The 23193-nt window shown below is 40.2% G+C and overlaps 2 protein-coding genes across 8 annotated transcripts in view; one reads left to right on the forward strand and one right to left on the reverse strand.

Annotated features, from left to right (window-relative positions):
* The first annotated feature begins 224 nt into the window (after nt 1-224).
* The window catches only part of CARF (calcium responsive transcription factor), a 37122-nt gene continuing 14153 nt past the window's right edge, over nt 225-23193 (forward strand). For 2 of the 7 annotated variants that reach the window (XM_032694071.1, XM_032694077.1), the window contains exons 1-6: nt 10779-10824; nt 13500-13621; nt 15148-15414; nt 16528-16648; nt 18858-18987; nt 20582-20666. In XM_032694071.1, the coding sequence (XP_032549962.1) occupies nt 15199-15414; nt 16528-16648; nt 18858-18987; nt 20582-20666 (552 nt within the window). In that variant the 5' untranslated portion in view covers nt 10779-10824; nt 13500-13621; nt 15148-15198. Of the gene's footprint in view, nt 373-7758; nt 7897-10778; nt 10825-12369; nt 12600-13499; nt 13627-15147; nt 15415-16527; nt 16649-18857; nt 18988-20581; nt 20667-23193 lie in introns of those variants that run through there. The other 5 variants (XM_032694072.1, XM_032694075.1, XM_032694073.1 and 2 more) reach the window with 5 other exon arrangements.
* Nucleotides 1335-10735, reverse strand: WDR12 (WD repeat domain 12). Its single transcript, XM_032694078.1, has 13 exons — nt 10563-10735; nt 10386-10480; nt 9197-9291; nt 8446-8552; nt 7547-7662; nt 7008-7162; nt 6295-6340; nt 6045-6130; nt 5724-5864; nt 5507-5612; nt 4259-4391; nt 3390-3462; nt 1335-2657 (listed from the first exon to the last, which is right to left on the reverse strand). Exons 1-13 carry the CDS (start codon nt 10601-10603, stop codon nt 2580-2582), a joined length of 1272 nt encoding a protein of 423 aa, XP_032549969.1. The 5' UTR covers nt 10604-10735; the 3' UTR covers nt 1335-2579.

Consider the following 23193-nt stretch of genomic DNA (forward strand, 5'->3'; position numbering starts at 1 on the left):
ACTCAATTCTTTTGCAGTTTTAAAATCAACTCAGGCTGGCCATTGTAATTTCACATCATTATTTTAAATGAAAGAACTGTGTGGAAGGGAAGAGTCTTATAAAACATTTTAATTAAGATCACAGATTATCCAAAGGACTGCGAGTCAAAAAGTATTAAGTCTAAAAAGTATTTTTTCAGGGTTTAGGATGATTTATGGACAGAGTTAATACAGATGCATTCAAAAATTATGTTGTACTTATGCTGGTATCACTTCATGTTAATATGGTTTAAGTTATTGTTTCTTTGTCTGCCACAGTACTTTTCCAAACAAGAGGAAGGTGTAAAAATGCTCCTGCTTCTAACTGTGGTCCATCAAAACCTACCTTTCAAGGTACGTTCTGTGTATCTATTACACGTGATAAGTGTAGTAAATCTAATGGATTTAATGTTTGCAAGTGAAACAACTAATGCCAGCTGGGGTTTCTAAAGTCTAAACTAATATTATTCTTTCTAAGCTAAGCCAACACTTCAAGTGACATGACCTTTTTAAAAAGTATTTTGTGAATCTTTTGGGGAAGGCAAGAAACCATATTAAGGTCACCTTATGACATTTATGAGTCTTTAGACATATGCATATAAGAGGAACCCATTTATTTTTATCAGCTACTTAATTGGCTGGAGGTGCTCCACAGCTCTCTGACTGCAAAATACTACAGCAATTCCAGAAGTCATGCTCAGGTGTAATTTATCTGAAAGAAAAACTGAAAAGAGTGTAATAATACACAAAATAGCTCAAGACTTTACATGGAATTGTCACTGGGAGTCTTGAAGAGAAATGAAACAAACTAGTTTCCTAAGTGTCTTCACTGCCTTGCTTTCCACTAAAAACATCTGCAAACTTTACTTGGTTAAGACCTCCAAAAGTCAGGTGTACTGTATTAAGGATTACTGAGGGAGGATATTACTCTTTTTTGGTTTAAATACTAAAAAATTATTAGAGATATTTTTAAACTCTTATGAACAGTAGACCAATGATTGCTACAATAGGCTGGCATATCCACAAGTGTAGTGTGAAATTATACACATCTCTAATAGTGAGGACAAGGGAGTGCTGCATGTTCTTGCTTAAAAGATGCTTTGTATTTTTGGTAAGTATACAAAACAAAATAGCTCTTCAGACCTTATTTGCAAGTTCCAGTCTGTGGGGCAAATAGAAGGCAATGTTTTAAACGAATCAAGTTTAAAGAAGAAAAAAATTAGCTGCTATATTAATGTATGAATGGCATATATTGCTTTAGAATGGACAAACACGTACTAAGAACATGCACATGGATAATAAGGACAAGACACTGATTCCTTGTAAGCAGCATTTGTTAATATTCTGTTAATTGCAGTACTTCACTTGCAGACCAAAGGGATCAGAGATCTTCCCCTGCACCCTTGCCATTTTCACTACAGTTTTGCTGTTCTGGTATTTCTTAAAACTCCTTACTCAGAACTTGTCTATCTTATAAACCTGAAGGTCAGAGCTGTCACTCTTCAAAGAAAATTATCTTGCAATTAAAACATTTGACTTAGCTGTTCTGTACAGGTCTTATATTTATTGAAAGGCAAGACATTAGTGAGGCTATTCAAGTTTGGTTTCCACACTGCTGAACTATGTGCTGGTTTAACATCACACACATGGCATCTAACAAGCTGCCGGAATAGCTTTTTCATTTTAATGCTGAACCAAAAGCAAAACTACCAGCAGAGAAACTGAGCATGTTTGGATAGTACTTACTCTCTATCAACCTAAAAGCTATTGCAGCTTCTTGTATCCACTCTCTAGGAACAAATCACTTATTCTTCTGCCTTCTCTGTGTGATTCTCCACTTGTTTCAATACATCTGTTGCTTTCTAGAAGCAAGATACTGCATTAGCTGTACTGCAACACAACATGTACTGTGGCACAAGGCAGGCACATTTACAGAGACATCTACAGCCCATATATATGAGCTCCAACAAATTGGAATATTTCATCTGCCAGTAAATCTGTCAAGTTCCTTTTTATCAGGCCCCTTGCACTGCAAACATACCAAATCTTCATCCTAAAAAAAACCCCTGCGTTTATCAATTAAGGACTTATTTGTAAGAACTGCCAACAGCCCTGTTGAGAGGAAAGCTGAAATCTGATTTTCTTCTGAAATGATGCACTAAACCAATGAACTGTTGATAAGATCTTTTATTTTTTTTTTTCAGGGGAAAACAGGTAAACTCAAAAAATAATTTAGTCGGTGAGTAGTTTTTCTGTAAGTATCGGCAACAATTTACTTCTTATTAAAAGGGCTATACAAATAGTCATTTAAAAGATGGTAATTCAAAGCTATCAAAAAGGGAGGAAGTTCCCTTTGCTTTGCTTCACATGAATCCTATTTGTTTTTTGCTATTTTTCTGTGACAAATATGGGTATAGGTTACCAATATAAAACCAGGAACAGCTCTCTGAGCAACAAACTCGTCAATTCTTCAGATGTTGATTGTGTAGGGACGTTAACAGAGAGCAACTGCTGCAAAATTCCTTTTTTTTTTTTAAAAAAACTCTTCTGGCTGTTGACCTTCATGCCCCAACATCAGTGGCTGTAGCTGGGTATTTGTAGCAATACAGTTTGTTGTCTGCACCTCCACTCAATAACAACTGATGAGAGAAGAAAGCTGTGATTAATATCAGAACTAAGCAAAACAAGTACATAAGTCGAGAACTCAATTTTTCTTTCCTTTGAAGACATAAAAAGAAGTAATGAATAATGAACTGTTAATGCATGACTAAAACCCAGAATCAATATGCAGAACCAACTTTGTTTCTTACCCTCCTCTTAAAATTACAAGTAAAGTTTTCGTAGGAACTTTGCTAAAAGTTTTTCCTGACTTTTACTGACAACAGGAGCCACGATGAGAATCTTGGGATGTCAACAAAATGGTTTTTTTTTTGGTCATTTTAAAAACGTGTACCACTACAGTAGCAGGGAAGTTTCCTATAGAGGATTATATAGTTTCCCCCTTCTACATGTACTGGCATGCACAAGCTTCCACTTCACGCTGCCACTTTAGTCTCACTGGCAGAAAATGGTGCCCTGGAACGTGTTATTTCTCCATGAGGTGCAGTGCTGTTCTCATGACTCTCCTTGTTTGGAATATCAGTGTAACACTGAGTTAATGCTACAGAGCTCCAGCTCCCACCCTACTCCTTTGCACAGGAGTGTGGGGACGTGCTGCAGTGTGTGTGACAGTAACACCCGGTTATCAACCACAGCACAACTCAAACTTCCTGTTCTCTTCTATCTTTAAGCATAACAGTCCATGGCTGCTTTTAGCCCTCATACTAACCACCACTCATATAAATTCAGTAACTTGCTCTTCAGATTCTTACCCCTGCTTCTGTCCAGTCCACACACAAAACTTTGTCTTCATGAGCAGCCAAGTCATACAGAGGAGCTTTGCAACTAGTAAAAAAACAGGTATTTACAGTCACATGTTTGAGATTACATGAGCAATCATAGAAAATAGAATTGGTCCCTGGAAGAAATAATATCACAAAGCTATCAAACAGATGTGATCAAGCAATTATAAATACTTTAAGAAAGTACAGATATCTACCATCTCTGATGTTTCCACTGCTTTCCCCAGAGCTGATCACATTAGTATTATCCTCTCCTACATCCCCAGAGAGCAAAGCAGCAACATCCTTCATCTAGTTGCAAACTACCTGGATACTGAAATTTAACCAGTGTTTAGGAACAGTTTATTATTTAGTTTCTTTCTTCCATGTGTGGATGCTGCTCAACTGTGTGCATTTTCCAGGAAAGCCATTTCTGCCTTCTGAATGCAAAGCACTTCACTGCTTGGAAACCTGTAACGAAGGATCTGAAAAGCATATCAAGTGAAACTTCACACTGTTAGGCTCTTTCCTTAGAAAGAGAATTATTTTGTTCCTTGAAATAGAATAGTGGTCAGCAGACCACCTGCTGTTCCTAATCTCAGTGGCAATGTTACGGTTGCTGCTTTTTGCATGTCACCAAATGCTGCTGTTACTGCCAGGTAAGTCCCACTGGAGCACCATGCAGCCCCCTCAGATATTAAGCCACAGGCCCCCTAGCAGTCTAAAAGTATTTTTCTCTCTTTTATTATATGCCTGACTCATAAAACCTAGAGGATTCTCACAGATGCCACAGGAGATGCTAATCAATGTCTCTGACTGCTTTTGTTATTGAACAACAACAAAATGCAGGTTTATGTTACCTCCTCGTGTCCCAAAGCTTCACAATGTTGTCCAGAGAACCAGAGATCAGCTGATGCTCATGGGTAGGTGACCACTTCACACATGTCACCCAGCCTGTGTGAGAAGTCAGAGACAGCAGAACCAAGGAGCCATCTGAACAGAAAAGGAGGAAAAAACCCCAGACATCAGCAGATGCCAACTGCATACAACATTCAGTGAGAAAAGCAGTCAGCAACTTCCTTGTGTTCAAGTTAACTGTTTCTCCCACCACTAACTGTAACTTTAGAAAATCAAAGTGAACTTTAAAGAAAGAGAACAAAAATTTAAGTCACACAAAATTCTGGGGAAGAAAAAAGCCTCTAACAACAACCAACCAAAAAAACCCCAAACAAAACTCAAGATGTATTTTCTCATAACTAAACTCTCTCTGCAATGTTTTTTCTACGAGGCAAACAAAAAAATGCTTTTATTAACAAAAATATAAGATGCTGTAGATTTATAGAAGCTAAAGAAGTAAACATTGTTTACTAACTGTGGCCTCCCAGTACCTGAAGGGAGCCTACAAGAAAGATAAAGACTGTTTACAAGAGCGTGTAGTGACAACACAAAGGAGAATGGCTTTGAGTTGACAGTAGTTTTAGAACAGATATTAGGAAGAAATTCTTTACTGTGAGGGTGGTGAGGCACTGGAACAGGTCCCTTGAAGTTGTCAAGGCCAGGTTGGATGGAGCTCTGAGCAACCTGGTCTAGTGGAAGGTGTCCCTGTCCATGGCAGGGCTTTTGGAACAAGATGATCTTTAAGGTCTCTTCCAACTCAAACTGTTCTATGATTCTATTCTATGAAATGTGCCCATGAAAATAAGTCTGGTAGGCTCAGTCATCATATCCACAATCCTATCTGTTTATGATATAGAGTACAATGTCTAAGTTACTACTATTTCACTTTAATGGTGGTCTGACCAACCTAAGTATGAGCCTTACAAAAAAAATAAAAAGGTTCAGTCCTGCAACTGCACAGTTGAACATTAGTAAGTTTAAGAAAAAAACCAAGCAAAACCTAAGCTCAGTTAGATTTCTAAATTACTATGTAAGGAAACAAAAGAAGTCTTACACCAGATTACAGAAAATACATGTAATCTTTGTATTTATTAAAAGCCCCTAAGTGGCTGGTTTCAAGCAGAGGGACCAGAAAACAGTTTTGAGATGTCTCCCAACAGGAAAAAGTTCTGATTTTGAAAAACAACTCTGAGACCATGTTTTTAGCTCACCTTTGCTGCGAGGATCCCATAGCCTTATATGTCTGTCAGTGCTGCCTGATGCCAGCCGTCGACACAGTGGTGAGAAGGAGAGAGAATTAAACACTTTGTTTCCTGTCTGTCAGAAAAGCAAACAGTAATTCTAAGAGAGGAGCTACTATTTTGTGCAACTTCTTTTTCTCCTAGCTGGACTTCAGCTGAACCTACAGACAGAGGATAATGATCTCACCAAAGTAGATTTGAGATCTCCAGTCTCAGCATCCCAGATTTTAATGGTGTGGTCCCACGATGCGCTGCAAATTTCTTCAGCATCTGACCACAGCACAGAGGAGACAGCTTCTGTGTGGCCAGAGAAGGTTGCCAGGGGAGTCTAGAATTTAATGGTGACAGACTGGATTGAATACCATCAAAAAATCAATTCTTTCAATAAATAAAAATGTGTCTGATTGAACACATCAGAAGTTTTCATACAGCCATTTTTAACAATGGGAAATTTTGTGTGGCCACACTTCTAAAGAAAAATCCTGGACAAACCTGGAGCTCATCTTACCCTCGTTAGTCCCAACTGTTCAGTTTTCTGCTTCTTCCGTGGTCTGTTTGCTGCTTCTTCCATTTCATCCTCTTCATCTGTAGGTACTGTGACAGAAGACAGGCAGACATGAGCCAGAAGTTTTTGAATTCCATCTCCATGCAAGTAATTAAACCCCCATATTTACAGTGCCTACAAATATCATGCAGATGGAAATTGTGTAATTAACCCAACCAGTAACTTAATGTAGTCTTACAAGCTTACATCTTACCTGCAGACCAGATCTTTAACATCTTATCCCAGGATCCACTGCAGAACTGTATGAACAAAAATATTTGGTTAGAAGTTGATCCAGACAGACCTTGTAAGAGAGACCTGCTTGAAAAATTACCCAATGGTTCTAACACACGAAGAACTGTGCTGGGATCCTAAAACAAACAAATGTTTGGCATAGATAAAATTATTCTTTTTCCTTCCTTTGTAGGAAAAATATCTACTAAATATCTATTTCCTTCAGCACCAAAAGGTTTTACTTTAACTTGTCTGATATTGAGTCAAGCTGGGAGCAATAACTCCACCTTTGACGCGAGTGCTTGTAACTACTGAATTCCTGCATGAAGGGAAAGAACCTCTTTACCACCTACTTTTTCTGGAAGTTTTTTTCCCCACCAAAACCACTGTGAAAATTTAGGTCAAATTTGAAAATAGCTCACCATAACACAAAATTCACATGCATTTAAAGTAAAATATACCTTAAAACAAACATTTAACTTGTTTTCCAACCTAAATGATTCTATGGCTTAGCATTGATATAGCACTCCTAAAATTCTCAATAACCCCCTTTATAACAAGGCTGGAAACTTATCAGTGTGTCAGTCCGAAAAACATTATGACAAGTACCTATGCAGGGACAAAAAGACGATTTTTGGGATGTGGGCTGCTAACATCCCAAAATACAAAGGTTTCTTTCCCTGAGTCACTCACTTTGGTTTTCGTACAATCCACAGCTATGGAGTCTACACTCCCAGCATGTCCCCTGCAGCAGTGGAGGGCTTTCACTTTGTTCTTCTCCACGTTCCACTCCCACAGCAGGACAGTTTGGTCCATAGAAGCACTGAGTAACAGGCACGATAAACTGTCTGAGGAAGAAAAAAGTTACGCTCACACCCAACTCAGCCTTCCAAAGACTTTATAATTATTCTAATCAGAGAAGAAATAGCGGATGGATAGAAACCCGTATGTATTTCAGTTTACATCATGTTACCCTGCAAGTACAATTAATATATTTACCACTATTTACTAATGAAGACTGCAAGGTGGATAGACAAGGTACATGTTAAAGTAATTATATTCATTGCTGTTAAAAAACTATTTTACCCACACCATGACTTCATTTCTAACACCACTGACAGAGACCGAAATAATTATAGCATTTAGATAATTAAATATTCACGGTTGAGGAATGCTGACATTTCTCCCCCAGTAACTCAAAGTATTACGACTCCCCTAACATATATACTGACCTTGTTTCACCCAGGCCACATCCTTCACTACTTCTGTATGCCCAGCTATTGTCATGATGGATTTTCCTTCCAAAGACCAGACTCGAGCAGTCTGATCGTAGCAGCCAGTTAATATCCTACAGGGTACAGAATTTGAAACATCATTGTCTTTAAGACCAACAGTGTTTTTATGAAAAAAAGCCTCAACCAGAAACTTGGAAAAATATTAGGACAATAACTGGTTTAAAAAGAAATAGCTTGGAAAAATAAAAAAATCTTTTTGTTACAGAGCAAAGCTTCATTAAAGCCTACAAGCGAGGGGCTAGGAGTACAGGCCAAAAAGAAAAGCAGTGAGAGTACTGCATATTCTGGTAAGTGAAAAGCACTTATATAACTTACATAATTTAAAATTTAATTTGTTGTTTCTGGTATATTACTAGAGGTTCTCAAAGCATTTTCAAACCATTGCTTAATGTATGAACATCATCTGGTTGACTGGGAAACGAATGTGAAAACACAGTAGAAAAAGACAATTATGGCTGTTTGGCTTTTTTTAAAGATAAAGTCTGCATAAAGTTACACTATTCTATTTGTTGCTAATGAGCATCACATTGGAAGTCAAGGGTTTAAGCAAAAGAGATGAGGAAATATCGCTGTCCTTTAAGAGAAAGGATAGTAAACAGCATTTGGTTTGTTTGTTTATATTAGCAATACCTCATGTTCAGTGACTCTGGCTTTTTTCTACTTGTGTTATAGTTATTGTCAGTGAACTGCTTACAAAAGCAAGTAGCTGATTGACTTGCCAGGTTAAAAAAAATAAAACAGAAACAGAGCAAAGAAGGGAAAAAACTCCACCCATTTAACACTACGGAGGAACAGGGATAAGCAAGACAAAACTTAGAATTGGCTTAGTGTGGTACCATTCTTCAGTGCCTTGAACAGAACTGATCCAGTCATCGTGGAAGATGCATTCTTCTGGCTGAGGGGCCATATATTTCTCCACATACTCTATTTCCACCACTTCTTCCTGAGCTCACAGAAAAAATACTTACTTAGTGAGGTTTCGGTTTTTTTAATCAATAACAATAAAATTTAACTGTAGTGTGGTACAAAGACACAAAAGCAAAGATCTTGGTATCCAAGTCCTTTGCCACAATAGTGGAACTAAAGTCTTTAGAAAAAAAGTGTGAATTATATTGCTTTCCATATTTTTATCAAGTTACTATTAATAGCAAGCTGGAAGCAAAAGCAAGTAATTTTGCTCTTCTTGAATTCTCTTCTGTATTTACCATACAAAACTGGTGTCTACAGAACCTCACAACGTTTCTCTAGAAGTAATATTAACCTTCCCCATTATCCCCCAAAGTAAGAGACAAAAACATATTAATGATGACCTGAATAGAACAAGAATTTTCCCTCTGGACTGTATACAGACAAAAGAATGGGTAATGATGTTCCTTGCACTGCTCAGTCCCATAGTCTCTAATCACTTTGCAGTTCAGAATGGATTTAAAAATACATGGAATTCTCCTGGGAAAGTCATAAAAGAAGTAAAACTGAGCAAGGAAATCTACCTAGTCAGGATGATAGTGTAATACCTAAAGCAGATTGAAGTAAACTGGCTACGTCTGTTCTGCTGCCCAAGAAGGGGACAAATTGAGTATGACTTACTGTGGAGATATTTTCCATTTCCATGTGTGTGACCAGCGGCACTCGCAAGAACTGGCCATTGATAAGGAAATCAAATTCCACATATTTGTGATCCTCTAAAACAAATTAGGAAAAATCCATGTTCAGGTGTCACTATTTATTTGATACCATCAAGAACAGCATCATTTTGTGGCTAGTACAGGAGAAGGAGACAGGAAGAGGTTAAAAAAAGACCAAAACAAAACTAAACAAAAACCCCCAAACCAACCAAAAATGACAGAAAAAAACCCCCAACCAAATCAGTTAGTTTCTTCTCCCAGTTTTAAGTGGGCAGCCCATGAATCCCAGTGGATTATTTCAGAGGATGGAAAATTTGCTGTTGGGGTTCAAAGAGTTAAGTTCAACTCTTATTGTAATTTTTCTGTAGCTACGTGTAATCAAACCCCAGTGGTGCTTCCATACTGTTCTGTATGGGTCTTGCCACTGCTAGTCCACATCTTTGTTACCCTGTATTTGTGGCAGCAAAATGAAAATCCTGCGAACTTTTGGTTCACGCTTCTCCCTCTGTAATGGCATAGTTGACACAGGCCCCACATTTTGGCAGAAGCACTGCACTGTGCACTAGCTTTCTGTTCAAGGTTGTTTGCAACTTCATGGGTTAAAAGCAACTTGCAGAAGACTCAAGAAGATACCATTGGTCCAGTTTCTTATAGAACACGGGATTTTTCAACAGCATTGCACAGGTGTCTTTCCCCAGAAAATCTTTCGAGTCAGTCAGGCCCATTTCAGCTGGCACTGACAGAGTGGCTAAGCTTTTCTCAAAGGCTTTCATAAAACCCAAACCTTTGGTTTCATCAGTTCTTGTGCCAGGTTTTGGGCAGCGCTTCCACTCCCATCTGCTGTGGCAGCCTGGCCCGTGGCGCTGGGCACACACTATCCCAGCCTCTGGAGCATCTCTCCCGGGACTGCCGTCCAGCCCCGGGACCTGCGTGGTTTCAGATGGAGTTCCAGGAGTGCCTAACTGGGCAGCCAGGCCCAGACAGCCGGGCAGGGCGGGCTCAGGCTGACGCCGTCCCCGCCGAGGGTCCCCGGGTGCCCCGACTGTGACAGCCCGGGGTTCTGCGGCGGCACCGGCGCTGCCCGGCCCGGCCCGGCCGGACACGGGGGACACCGGGGGGCTCCGAGGGGCCGCCCCCGCCGCGGTACCCACCGTGCGCTGCCGCCAGCAGCTTGTTGATGAGCTGGCTGAGGTCGGTGGTCTCGGAGGCCGCGGGCACCGAGAAGGGCACATCCTCCACGGCGAACCTGCGGGCACAGCGCGCCGTTACCGCCTCCGCGTTACCCGCGCCCCGAACCCACCCCCGGCCCGCGAGGGGCGGCCCCTCACCTGCGGTTTTCGGTGCGGAACCGCGCCGTGAGCTGCGCCATCGCCGCTGCTGTCGCCGCTGTCGCCGACACCGACCACGTGTCGTGACGAGCCCCCTCCCAGCCCCACGCGGCCGCGCGCCTGCCGCGCTCCCGAGACGCCGCGCGCGCCGCCGCCTTCCCGGCGCCCCCCGCGCGCCCCCGCCCCGCTCCGTGCCGAGGGCGGGCGCGCGTGCGCGGAGCGGCGGCGCGCATGGCGGAGCTGCGGCGGGAGCCGAGCCCAGGTGGGGGAACGCGCCCCCCGCACCTGCCCCCGGCGCGGCGGCTCCGGGCCCGGCTGTCCCGCCATCCCCGCCCGGGGCCGCGCGGCGGAGCGGTGTGACGGGCGCGGGCCGAGGGGGGAGGCGCCCACTGCGCTCCTCAGGGCTGGGGCGCGGGGGGCGCGTTCCGGGGGTCGCTGGCAGGCGCTGGAAGGGCTCCCGTGGCCGCCCCTCAGCGGCGCTCTCGGCCCCGGGCGGGCGGCGGGGGCAGCTCCTCGTGTGGCGCTGAGGGGCGCTGGAGTGGTGGTCTCTGCTTGGAGTAACTCGGGTTGTGTTTCTGTGCATGTCGAGCGACACACCCACTATAAAGTGCCTGCTGAAAGTAACAAACCCAAGGCGCGGTGGGCTTTAAAAGAAGCTCTAAGTGAGTTTGTGTTTTGGGAGAAGGCTGCTTGTGTGAGGACCTGAGGTGTGCTTGGGTTACGCGTACATTTTTTCCCACCTTTTTGACAGTCGTTCGTGGCCTCTGGTGAACAGCTGGGCTTTACCCGGTGGTGACTCGGGTTGTGGGGACTCCGCTTGTTGAAGTGGGCAGGTGTTGGTTCTTGTTTTGTGAGACTCTGATATCTCCTATATTTCTTAACTATACTTAAAAGATCTGACGTGGTCAGCATAAGTGATAAGGGTGCATCTTCCAGTTACTGGTGTTATCTACACAAAAATCTCTTGAGAAAGCTTTTAAGTGGAAGCCCCCAATTCTTCTTAACAGCATCTACCTGCTCTTCCATGACAGAGATAAGCTAGATCTCAAACCTGGTACAAGTTAATATAAAGCTAATTGTAACTCCTTTACTTAAGAGTATCAACTATGCCCTAATTTCCTCCCTGATATGTAATTCATGCCCCCGTGAATTTGTGCCATGGTTGGAGAGTGGTGGATGCCCTTAGAGGGAACTTTTTCAGAGAGCCTGTTTGACTGTATAAAACTTGACTGCTTATAAAAAGAAACTGGATAAATATCATTATATATTTACCCTAGTGCTGTATTTTTTCTCCTGAGCTTTGTTATTAACCATAATAGATAGAGGATATTGGGCTGCTTGGATCATTGGTATGTCCCAATACAGCTGTCCTTGTGTTCTGTTGCCAGGTTCCAGCATGCTCAAAGTATATGCCATTAGTTTATCTCAAAGAACTAAATGTGCTGCTTTAGCAAAGCTGCCATGTCTTCTTTACATCTTCACACCGAGAGGAAATGGTTGAATGATGATGAAATCTAGTCTTCTGGGTTTTTTTTTTCATTTGCTGCTGACATGCTTCAGGCATTGTAACTGAAACACCTCATAATTTTTCCCAGATCCAAAGCTCCAAAATATTTGGTAAGCATGAAGTAACTTCACTTGGAACTTGATTTGGAGTGTCATCACTTGAAAATTCAATGGAAAAATAAATCTGCTTTAGATTAAAGTATTAATATATTGAGCATATGAGCAGCTTAACTTCTCAATGTTGTTTGTATCAGCAGGATGTTGTTTGTATTCAGCTTCAAAAGCCAAGGAGATGAAGATTTACTTTGCCTGTGTCCTTTATGCCTTTGCAAAGCAGCATAAATTTGTGCTTTCAGAGTTATACGGTTCCTTTCAAGTTACTCTCTTGCCTTTTACATTCTCCTTACTAAAGCTGTAAATGGTTGAAATACCACAGCCAAGAAGGTCGATCTTGGGGAATTTACTTGCGTGGTGTGGTGAAGAAGAAGCTGGTAGGAATCATGTGCTAATATAACACAGCCTGTCTTTAAAGTAAGTACTGAAGGGAAGAATCTTGGACACCTTTCCCTCTCCTTCATCCCAAACTGCAGGAATTAAGTTTTCTTCTATTCATTTGGGCGTATTATGTGTGTAGTCTAATATATTAGTACACTTCTAACGTAGGGGCCAAGTTAGTTGTCATCTTGTCTCATTGCTTGTGAGTATTTGGGATTGGTCACTGCTTTAAAGGGTGTATTGTGTACCTGAAAGCATCATTCTGTGGATGTGGCCATTCGCTGTCCAATATTCTCTGTTTGCTTGAAGGTTTGTAGTGGGCAACTGAGTTCCTTAAAGCTTTCTTTGGGATAGGAGGTACATCTCTGAAGTGCTGGTAGCTCTGTCTTTTTGTCTTTCATCACTGGATTAATGCCAAATTTTGCTTCAATTTAGGTGTTTTCCTGCCCAAAGCATACTGCTGTAGACTAATAATAGTACTTTTATTTCATTTATATGTTGTTTTATAACCCTTTAAAACAAATGCAATTTACTTCAAAATGTTATGCATGATGGAGTTGTATCATGCAAATTCTGTCTTTTGATTATGGAAGTAGGTGAATAATGTATTTGTGTGCAGTGCTGGCATGTGTTTAAATATCGAGTGTTCTCTGGATGTGTATGGTTGTTAGTTCAGTGCTTATGGAAATATTTAGATGAAAATGATGGGAGGGTGTATATGTGTTTTGTGTCTGTGTGTGCAATGACAAGTCAAGCAAATTGTCTCATATAAAAGGCTAAACTGTACTCCTGGAGCAACACACTGAAGTTTTTCTGCAGTGAGTAATAAAGGGGCAAGGATTTCTTGAGGGCTTTGCTGTTAGATTGCAATGGCAAAGAAAACACCTGCAGCAATGTCTTGGCAGAAGGTTGAACTAAACTTCTGGGCTTTTTCAGGTCACGCTGTAATGAAAGAAAACGGAGCTGACCATGACATTGCTATGGAAGGACCTAACGATTTGTTCGTAGGCAACTGCGATGGTGCAGGAGAGTCCGAGACAAATGATCCGGTTTTCCAGGTGAGGTACGAATGCTTTGTCCTTGTAGATGCTTCCATTACATCCTCTCTGATGAACTTAAAGTGTTCTATTTCATCAATGCACTGGGGGTTTTATGCTTTATGGTAATACATTGTGTCTTTTAAAAAAGTACAGAAGTTCCTTCCCTTTGATTCTTGTGCCATTCAGTTTTGAACTGATGAGTATCCAGATGTTTCACGTAATGGCAACCGTCAGTAATTGTATTAATAGATCCTGTTAAAGTGCTGAAGAAAGATATGTTCTGTTGTGTTAACAAAATCCTTCAAAAAAAGAATACTTGATGACATGTCTTAGAATAGGAGAGGTTCAGAACACTCGAAAATCCAGTCAAGTTGCTTAGTGACCAGATGTGTCAAATAAGAGTCCAGGGACACAGGACATCTGTGTAGGTATTGGAGAAGGGGAATCTTTTATTTAGCTATGTATTATCAAATATTGCCAGATATTCCTATTCAAGGAGATTTCTGTGCGTGAATGTTCTTCTGCAGAATATTCTGTTAACATAAAATATCATTCAGGTAGCGATTTAGTAGTGTGCTTATGGTCTCTGCACAATGTCTTTAATACAAGTAGTGTCATGTATTTGTTGCTACTTTTCTGGTGTATTTTACAGTTTCAGCACAGGAGATTTATACCTGCAGATTTTTTGACAGGATTATTTGGCGCAAATCTGACTTTTATATAAAATTTAGAAACATTTTTCTCCATTCTTTGATTTGTAGTGTGTAAATATTTGTAATGGGAACGTCAGAGTTCTTTGTGCAATTACTGCAAGAGATATAACAAATTGCAGCCCTTCTTGCATTGGCCAAATGACAGCATGACATGTTGTTGTACATAAGGGCTGCCTGTTTTCCATTATTTTTATATGCTTAATTTTTATGTTGTTAGAGTTTCAACAAGACAGATATCTGAGCCCATGCACTTAAATTTAAAAAAAAAATGGGACTTATTATTTCATTCTGCAAACTTGATAAGAATAATCTTTATTTTTTTGAGAATTTGAAAATCGGATTCTTGGCCTTGTGCTGTACAATTCTTGGACTTGAACTGGAGGTTGTATTGATTGTGCTTCTTCTGTGGTAAAGAATTACAAAAATGTATAGAGATTTTTGTCTTCGTAGCTAAATGCATGTATCTAAAGGCCAAGTAGAATAGTATCTAGGATTTCTTTTCGAGTGAAATCAAGTTGGTGAATGTTTTACAGTTTCATTTTTGGTGCAAGTTCTCTCAGTTTCTGCGTAGACTTGAGGTATTTTAAAGTGATAAGTGGTTTTGGGGAGCAGATTTCGAGCAGAAAGGGTTTACTCTGCCCTTAGTAGAGAGGGCTTGTTCTGGGAAGCAGGAATATGAATACTTTTTCAGCTTGGAAATGGAAATCAGAAGTAGAACTGCTAGTGTTAGCCTCTTGATCAGAAGGACAAAAACTCCCTCCAAGTATACAACACAGCACACTGCTTTTAAATGTTCTTTTCCCTTTCTTTTTTTTTTTTGTTTCCTAATAGAAGTTGCTACTCAAAGTACATTTTACCGTTTCTCCTCTGTGAAGGCATTTAATGTGCATGGATTCCAGGGATCCATTGTTTGGCCAGAGTGACTCTCCTGCTGCCCTGCCCATCACAGTCCACCTCTTAGGCAGTTCTGCATCCTCGGCTGTGCCGGCGCGGTCACTCCAGCCACGGGCTCCCTCTGCAGAGGAGTTCCAGCTGGCAGACCAAACCAGGCAGCCTCTCTGTGAGCTGCAGCCCCCAGGAGGGCCCAGTGCACCCATGGTGAGTGTGTCTGAAAACAGGGCTGGTGGTGTGTTCACAGACGAGGGAGCCCTTTGAAGAACTCTCTTACATGGTGCTCATTTGTTGTAGCAACAGCTGATTCAGACTTTAGCAACAAGGTGAAACTTTTCAGTGGTTCAGTTCATGCTTCAGTTTCCCCCCCTCAGGTAGGCAAATCCTTCATGCTCTTCAGCCATTACTAATAATAAACAACAACTTAACGTCTTTTGCCATTATCAAACCTGGATGCTGTTGTGTATGAGATCTTATACTTCTACTGCTGCTGCATTCTCTATATTCCCTGGATAAGTCTTTCTCTTTGTTTTTTCTTGAGGGATCGGAACATTAGCAATAAGCTAACCCATTATATTTCACATTCACCCTCACCCCACAATTAATTTGCTTAAAACATTGCTTTGTAATTCGTAACAGCTGTTTTGTAAAAAGGTAACTCTTACCTAGAGGCCTTGGTTGGCATGTATTGTGCTGTCACTAAAGACACTTCACCCATTTAAAGTGTAATTAATCAGAAACAAGATGATGTTTTATGTTACTCTAGGTTTTGTAACATTGTTGGGAACAAGTCCTTTATAGTTAACATCATAAGGAGTTACGTTTTTCAAAATTCTAGGTAATTTAATTTGTATTTTTGCAAGTCCTGGAGCTTTTCTTCTATCTGCTTTTGCATGAAATACTGCCCAGAGAGGTCAGTTTCTCAGAAGTAAAGGTCAAAATTTTTACATATTATGATTAATTTTGCTAGTCTGTGAAAGGGGTTACAGTGAATCCAACTATGAATGGCTTTCAGGTTTTTCATAGCTTTATTAATAGTAGTGTAAATTTCAAATAAATGTGTAATTCATTGTAGAATCATGTAAGGTGGTGGGTTTTTTCCTTTCCTTAATTCAGTTAAAGGGTTATTTTAAAAAGGGAAAGTAATTTTAAGAAATTGACAGTAAATAGGCAGTTTTCTTATCATGTGAAACGAAGTTAATTTATAGGCCCTAATTCCAACCAAAATGTTTCCTGTACTGGTGATAATCAAATCCAGTCATGTTGCATGATTGCCATACAAACAAGTGCCATTCCTGCTTTTATGTGATTGCCTTACAGATGATTGTTGCCAGCCAGTCAGAAAATGGACAGGTGCTGCATGTCATTCCTTCTGCTCAGCCAGGAGTGACCCAAGTGATTATTCCTCAAGGTCGGCTTCTGGATGTGACCAGCACACAGGGTGAGTGTAACCTGTGGGACTTGAGGGTGTGAATTCCTGAGTACATCCTTCATGATCTCTTTTTGAGCGCCTTTTTTGTGTATGTTTCCTTTCCTTAGTCAGCTGTGAGACAAAATACATCCTGAATCTGCTTTCTGATTATGAATCTGGCACGCCACACACCACATTTTCTGTTGGGCAAAAGCCTTATGAAAAAAGAGCTATTATGTCCCCTTTCAGAAGGATATGTGATGGGTAGATTGGGATATCAAGCAGAGTTGTTTCTTGCCTTATTTAGCATTGATAAGGATGTTTATGCTGTCAGACAGCTGTACTATCAGCTTCAAATTTTCACTGTCTGTTCACTTCATTTTGAGTGAAGTAGTTAATTTGTGTAGTGCAGAAAGGCCAGGATGACATTAATTCTTCTGTTCCAGAAATCACTGGTGATGATGCATCTTTTGTGAAGCCAGGAGTGAATTGCCTGGTAGAAATTCAGTTCCCAGTGAAGGAAAATGAGATGTAACTTTCACTTTGTTGCAATATGATAACTGTCACATTTTAAGTATGAGGGGAGATGTACAACTAGAAGTGCACATTTTAAGGTTTCTGTAGAAAATGATCTGAAAGTATTGATTATCTCCAAGCCTTGCTGGATGGCAAAATGCTGTGTACTAGTTTGCATTCACAGAGGTGAGAATGCAAAGACTGAGAACTAGGTGGTCACGTTTTGTTAAACTCTCAAAGGCTTTTTAAACTTTTTTCATTCTCTCTATGAAATTCTCAAAATCCGAGCAGTAGTTAAGTGCTCCTATGGAATGATAGCTGAAAGGTAGGACTAGAGTCCTGATGCTGGGTGGATAGAAGATCTGGGATTCAAGTCATGATCCAGCCCTTTTCACTTACAGTTGGTGTGTAGTTCCATGACCTTGCATTGAAAGGCTTGTTCCTGCCCTAATGCTCAACCTTCCCTCCCTTTCCTGCTCCTGCAGGGATAAGACCACTGTTTGGTTACAGCACAATCTTATATTACTATAAAGCTGACTGTGAGCCTTTAGTGCTGAAACAATTGCTGCTACTGTTTGTAAGCACTATGTTGCAATGCTGAATAGTATCTTTGTGTTGCCATTGTTCATCCTACATGGGGCTCTGTGTCATAGTGTGTGAATACACGCTCTACAATAGTGGTACAGGGGGTTTGGGTGGGATTTTTTTGGTTTGTTTTGTTTTTCCTAGAGCCTTACTGTATAAAAGACTTTGTAGTTATTTGATCTTTAGCAGACAGTTAGGAAGACTTGTCAGTGGTTTACTGTGGAGATTAAAGGGCAAGGAGAATGGCCTGTCAGCCCTTGAGTTTCTCTTGTCTGCACATGGTGGTAATGCATGAAATGGCTTCAGTGTAGCCTGTAGTGTCTTAAGGGCATGTCTGTGTAGGAGGAAGCACTGCTTTGAACCGGAGTGGTGGTAATCTGAGTGCACACGTACAAATCTTCTCATAGAGCTTTCTAGTGGAGCCATTTCTGTGCTCTGTCAATAGCTTATCACTGTCTCTTGGGATGGGGGAAAGAGGCTTTCCTAACTGAAAGGGCAAAAATCCCTCATCTAAAGAGACCTTGTGGGTTTTTGTTGAGACCAAAATATCGACTGTCTACTTTCACAGTTTTCCATTATGTTTTTGTTTAACTGTACACACAGGCTTCAGTCTAACAGTAATTTTTGGCTTATGGATTCGTCCTTATTACCAAGAAAGGCTAAAACATTTGCTCCAACAGCATGTCAGATTCAATTATAAGAGGCCTGTTTTTCTTGTTTAAGTGTTCTTCACTAAGTACAAAGCAGTATCATTGCCTCATTTTTTCTTATTTTAAAAGCAGCCAGTGTGCGATTTGCAGCTGAGCAAAATAGTTGTGCAATCCTGTATGGATTCGTGGAAATGTAAAGCAGAGTAATTCACAAGTTGTTCTGATTATTTGCTTTGCTGTGGAAGGATTAATTAGCAGTAGTGTGATTACCAAAGTCCTTGAATACAAGCAGCCTTATCAAGTGTATCTGCATACGTGTGCCTGGAGTTAGAGTACTGATTCACAACTATTCAACTACTTTATCATCCATGAAACTTCTTTCATATGTCAAAAGGCTTGCTTTTCCAAACATGAGGTTTAGTCATAGCTGCTTGTTTCCCCATTCTTTGTTCAGTTATTAACCAGAAGACTGTTTTATTTTTGTAAAGATGCTTCGGAAGAGAACTGTGGTGACGGGAACCTGCAGACTGTGGTGGTGGCTGCTATAGCAGACAGTGCAAGCAGTTACATTCTGCATCCACAGGCATCTCTCACTGTATCGAAAAAAACAACCACCAGGTAGGTCAGGAGTTAAAAGGATGAACAGTCGCTTCGATTCACTGTTAGCACTGTCTTTTTTTCTTGCAGTTTTGATTTTGCAATGGTTATCACAAAATTACCATGGAATGGAGGTTACAAACCCTTAGTGTTAGGGAATGATGTATAGCTAACTGGGTTTTCAAGCAGCCAGAGCAGTGGAAAAAGCAATTAAAGTACCTGTATTCTATTCCCTGTATTCCAGACATAATTGAATATATTCCGACTGGAGTGCTGGTGGTCATTTAAAGTAACACAGTGCAAATTACTGAAATTACTTTCAATAAACGCTGTTACTGCCAACCAAGAGTTGAATGTGATCCAGTGAGGGAACTGCAGGGAAAGTTGATGTTTGAGGGAGCAAAGTTTCTTGTAGGAGTGTACTAAAACCTATATAAACCATCCTACCTCAAGAACAGTTGATTGTAGAGATTAATTTTTTAGATAGAGGTTTCAGTAGTTGTCGAGAGCCTGGTCTTTGTTCTCTGGATAATTTCTTTGGTTTCCTTTGGTAAAATATGAGAAAGTAGCTGGTAACAGTGTATTTTGGTGAAACACTTAGACAGGCACATTGATTAACAAAGCTTCTGAAGTTAATTAGTTGTTAGGTTTTTTTAACTTGATATCCACCTGATTCTCTCCCTATGCTAAATGTTGCCTACTATTTTAATTCCTGAATACTTTGGAATTCTTTTTTGCTTTAAAAAACCCTCAAAACCTCAAACCAACCAAATAGAGCAACAGCAGCAAAAAAACCCCACAAACAAAACAAAACAAAACAACCAAACCCTCCCCCAATTACAACAGAAAAACTCCCAAAGAAGGTGTTTGCTCTGTGGACTGTAGGCTGGCTTTGCACTGGTTTATGCTCTTCAGAAATTGAAATGTGGAAAAGATCAGAGTAATCTCACTCCAACACAAATTATATGTGTTCAAGAAACATGTAAAATGAAGAGAAACAGTTTGTGAATGGATGTTGAGAACACAGTCTGTACATGCCAGAAAAATAATCCTGGAAAGGAGGCATATTTTTATAGACAGGAGGTGATGCACCTGTTTTGGAATAATAAACATTGAGTAGGCATTGTTTCTGGCCCAGGATTTAAGGAATGGAGAAACTAGGTGTGTACTTAAAATAGTTATTGGAGTTGTTTTTCAGTAATTTAAAATATATTAAAATGTGCAGTGTTTGATATTGGGCTCAGTCTTTAGCATTTTACCATCAGTCTGCGTAAGAAAATTATCAAGACAATCAACTGGTCTATTTCACTGTGTTTTGTCTGTTGTTGTCAACAGCACTACTAAGAATACTGAACGTTTGCAGGTCTTGAATGTAGAAAACAGTGTGTTTTTTTAAATACTTACATTTATTGTAAATTATTTTAACAATGAAATAGAATATGAAGAAAAGGAAGCCCAGGTTTTTAAGGCGTGTTGGTACAATATCCATGGTTGGATCATATGCTCTAGGGTTATACATAATACACTGATTTGGTGTTACCTGTAGTTCAGACTAAATTGTTGCTTTCCTGAATGTCTGTAAAGTCTTCTATTATATTTTTTTTTGCTTTTTCAGGGTAGTGGAAGATCCTTTTCACATCCCTCACCAGCCTTTGCCACTAAATACCCCTGCATGGGCACGCTGTCTCAGGAACTGTGAGGTGGGCCACAAAGAATTCTGACTTGGTGTTTTATTATCTAGATCTAAGATAGTGATCCTATTCCATGAAAGGAATAATTCATAGTTGTAGAAGTTGTGTTCAAGCTTCCTGGTATATAGTAGTGGTACTGCTAACACAGTTAAACACATAAAATGCTGTGGAATCCTTTTCTATTTTGAGAATGTTAGAATAACTGACCATCAACAGCTTCTGAAGCAAAAAATGTGCTGCTGAAAACCTGATGCCTTACAGTGCTGGGAAGAATCATTGTGCACCATGTAAGGACTTGCTTTTGAACTACAGGGCAAACTTTGCTGACCTCTGCAATTATTCATGCTAGTTTGTGTTACCACACAGAAATGAAAATCCGTGTGACTGGCCAGTGTCAAGTCTGAGACTTAAAGCACCTTAACGTCAATATTTTATTAAGGATTTCTGGTTTATATATTCTATGTCTTTTTTTTTTCTTTTTTGTCCCAGCAGGTTAGGTTACCTGTACTTGTTTTCTCTTTTGTTAAAAAGTTATTCCCCGTGATGGCTTTTGACCTAAACAGAACTTTTCCTTTATTTGCATACTGTTAGGTGTCTGCAGAACTGTCCTGATGACTGGATCCTATCAACAGCTAGAATGTATCCTAAGTCACTTAAAAGGAAGGGAGGGGAGAAGGGAAGACTCTTGAAAGAGTTCAACTACCCCTTCCTCCTGCTACCAGACTCTTCCTGATAGATGTTTATTTCACTTTCTCTTAGTACTTTTTAATAGGAAATCTTATACTCTCTAGCTGCTTCATCTCTTTAGATATCTCTACCACTTGAGTTTTTTCCTATCGACTTGGCCACTGATAACTGGAAATTACCATTGCAGGGACTTAGAAATCGAATTTCTTTCTAAGTATCCAATTAGAAATAATTTTTAAATGTATTAATCTCTTCCTCTTTTTATATGCCATATATTTCATACAAATGGTACTGTCCACTCTTATATCCACTTAAATGTTAAGAGATCAGAGAGTTATTAGCAGGAATTCTTCCGTGGTGGAGACACCATTTTCGTAGAATCAGTCTCTTAATTCAGCTGGCCAGTTAGTTGGTAAAGTTCACTAAACTGTGTTTTTAGCACTATGTGGTGCATACTTTCTTATCTTACCATCCATATGACTTATCTGAATCATTTATTATTGTTTTCATTTTATAGGAGGACTTGTATTATGATCTACTTTGTCTATTACAAGAAATTTCACTTGCTCTATTTAAAATTCACAGCAGCATTTATAGGAGAGTTCTTATTTTTATAGAACAGGAAATAGAAATATTATCTGTTTGAAGTGTTCTGAGGACATAAACATCTGCTTCTGCTGTTCAGCAGAACTGTTGCCTGTATGCACTAATCCTCCCTGATCCACTGGAGACTGCTAGGATGTATGTACCTTTCCATGGGCACAGACGAGAGACAATGGGATTTTGGGCTGTCATTTATCTTTCAGGTGTGACTGTCTTACATATTATTCTGTTACCAGTGACAGAATTGTGGAGTCCTACTGGAACTTGGAGGGGTGCTGATAAATCTGTCAACTCACAGTTCCACTCTTGCAATTGCTTGCCAGAATAGAGACAAACAGTGCTGAGGTCTGTGTGACTTTCACAGAAGATGTCAGCAGGTGAAGCCACTGCACCCTAAAGGGCAGTGACTTCTTTGGTAGTTAGTACTGCAGGTAAACACAGAGAGTAAAAGCTACAGTTATCCAAATTAACACTAAGCTCTGTGTTTGATGTCGATTCCCTGACTGCCTTGAAATGTTCAGCTTACACTTGCTGTGTCTAGGCAGCATAATGCCTCTGGTACCCTGCTGCTGTTAGTTCACTCAAGGAAACTGCAGTTTTGGTCTATGTACTTTAGTGTAAGCTTTTATGTACCTTTGCTGAGATGAGGCCAGAGGAGAGAACAGGAATTGCTCCTTTTTTTGGGTTTGAACCTCGGAGTGAAAGGGTTGGAGAGTATCTGATTACTTCAAGGTAATTACTTTGTTAATAAAAAGTGAATTTAAAACCAGCTATTTTCAATAACCTACTTAGTTTTCAATGGTGTGATCAGAACGCATTTCCAGCATGTAACAGCATACTGAAATAAAGTGTAATTATAAACTGCATTAATTAACTCTACAAAGCTAAGTTAATTTATTTGTCTGAAGCAGATGGTCTCATTTGTTGATTTTTTTCCCTACTTGCGAGGCTCACAGAGAGCAGGGATCTTATGTGCTTATGATTTTCTTCTTGTCCTCCTCCTCCCCGTCACCAGTTTAGGGAAAATGATCTAACTTGTGCAAAAGTAAAACCAGAATAGGAGACAGTACCTTAACTGTTATTGCTACTTTTCTGGCACAACAGTTTTATCAGTCTTCTCATCTCCTTAGAATAAGGTCAATGTCCTATTTATAGTGACAAGTGTAAGATAACATTAAAAAAAACCTGGTTGTGCAGTATTTATTGTGTGGACTGGTGCTGTAATCCCTGTTGTGAAAGGCAGCAT

The sequence above is a fragment of the Chiroxiphia lanceolata genome, chromosome 7 (assembly GCF_009829145.1).
Source record: "Chiroxiphia lanceolata isolate bChiLan1 chromosome 7, bChiLan1.pri, whole genome shotgun sequence".
In the NCBI taxonomy this organism is placed as follows: domain Eukaryota; kingdom Metazoa; phylum Chordata; class Aves; order Passeriformes; family Pipridae; genus Chiroxiphia; species Chiroxiphia lanceolata.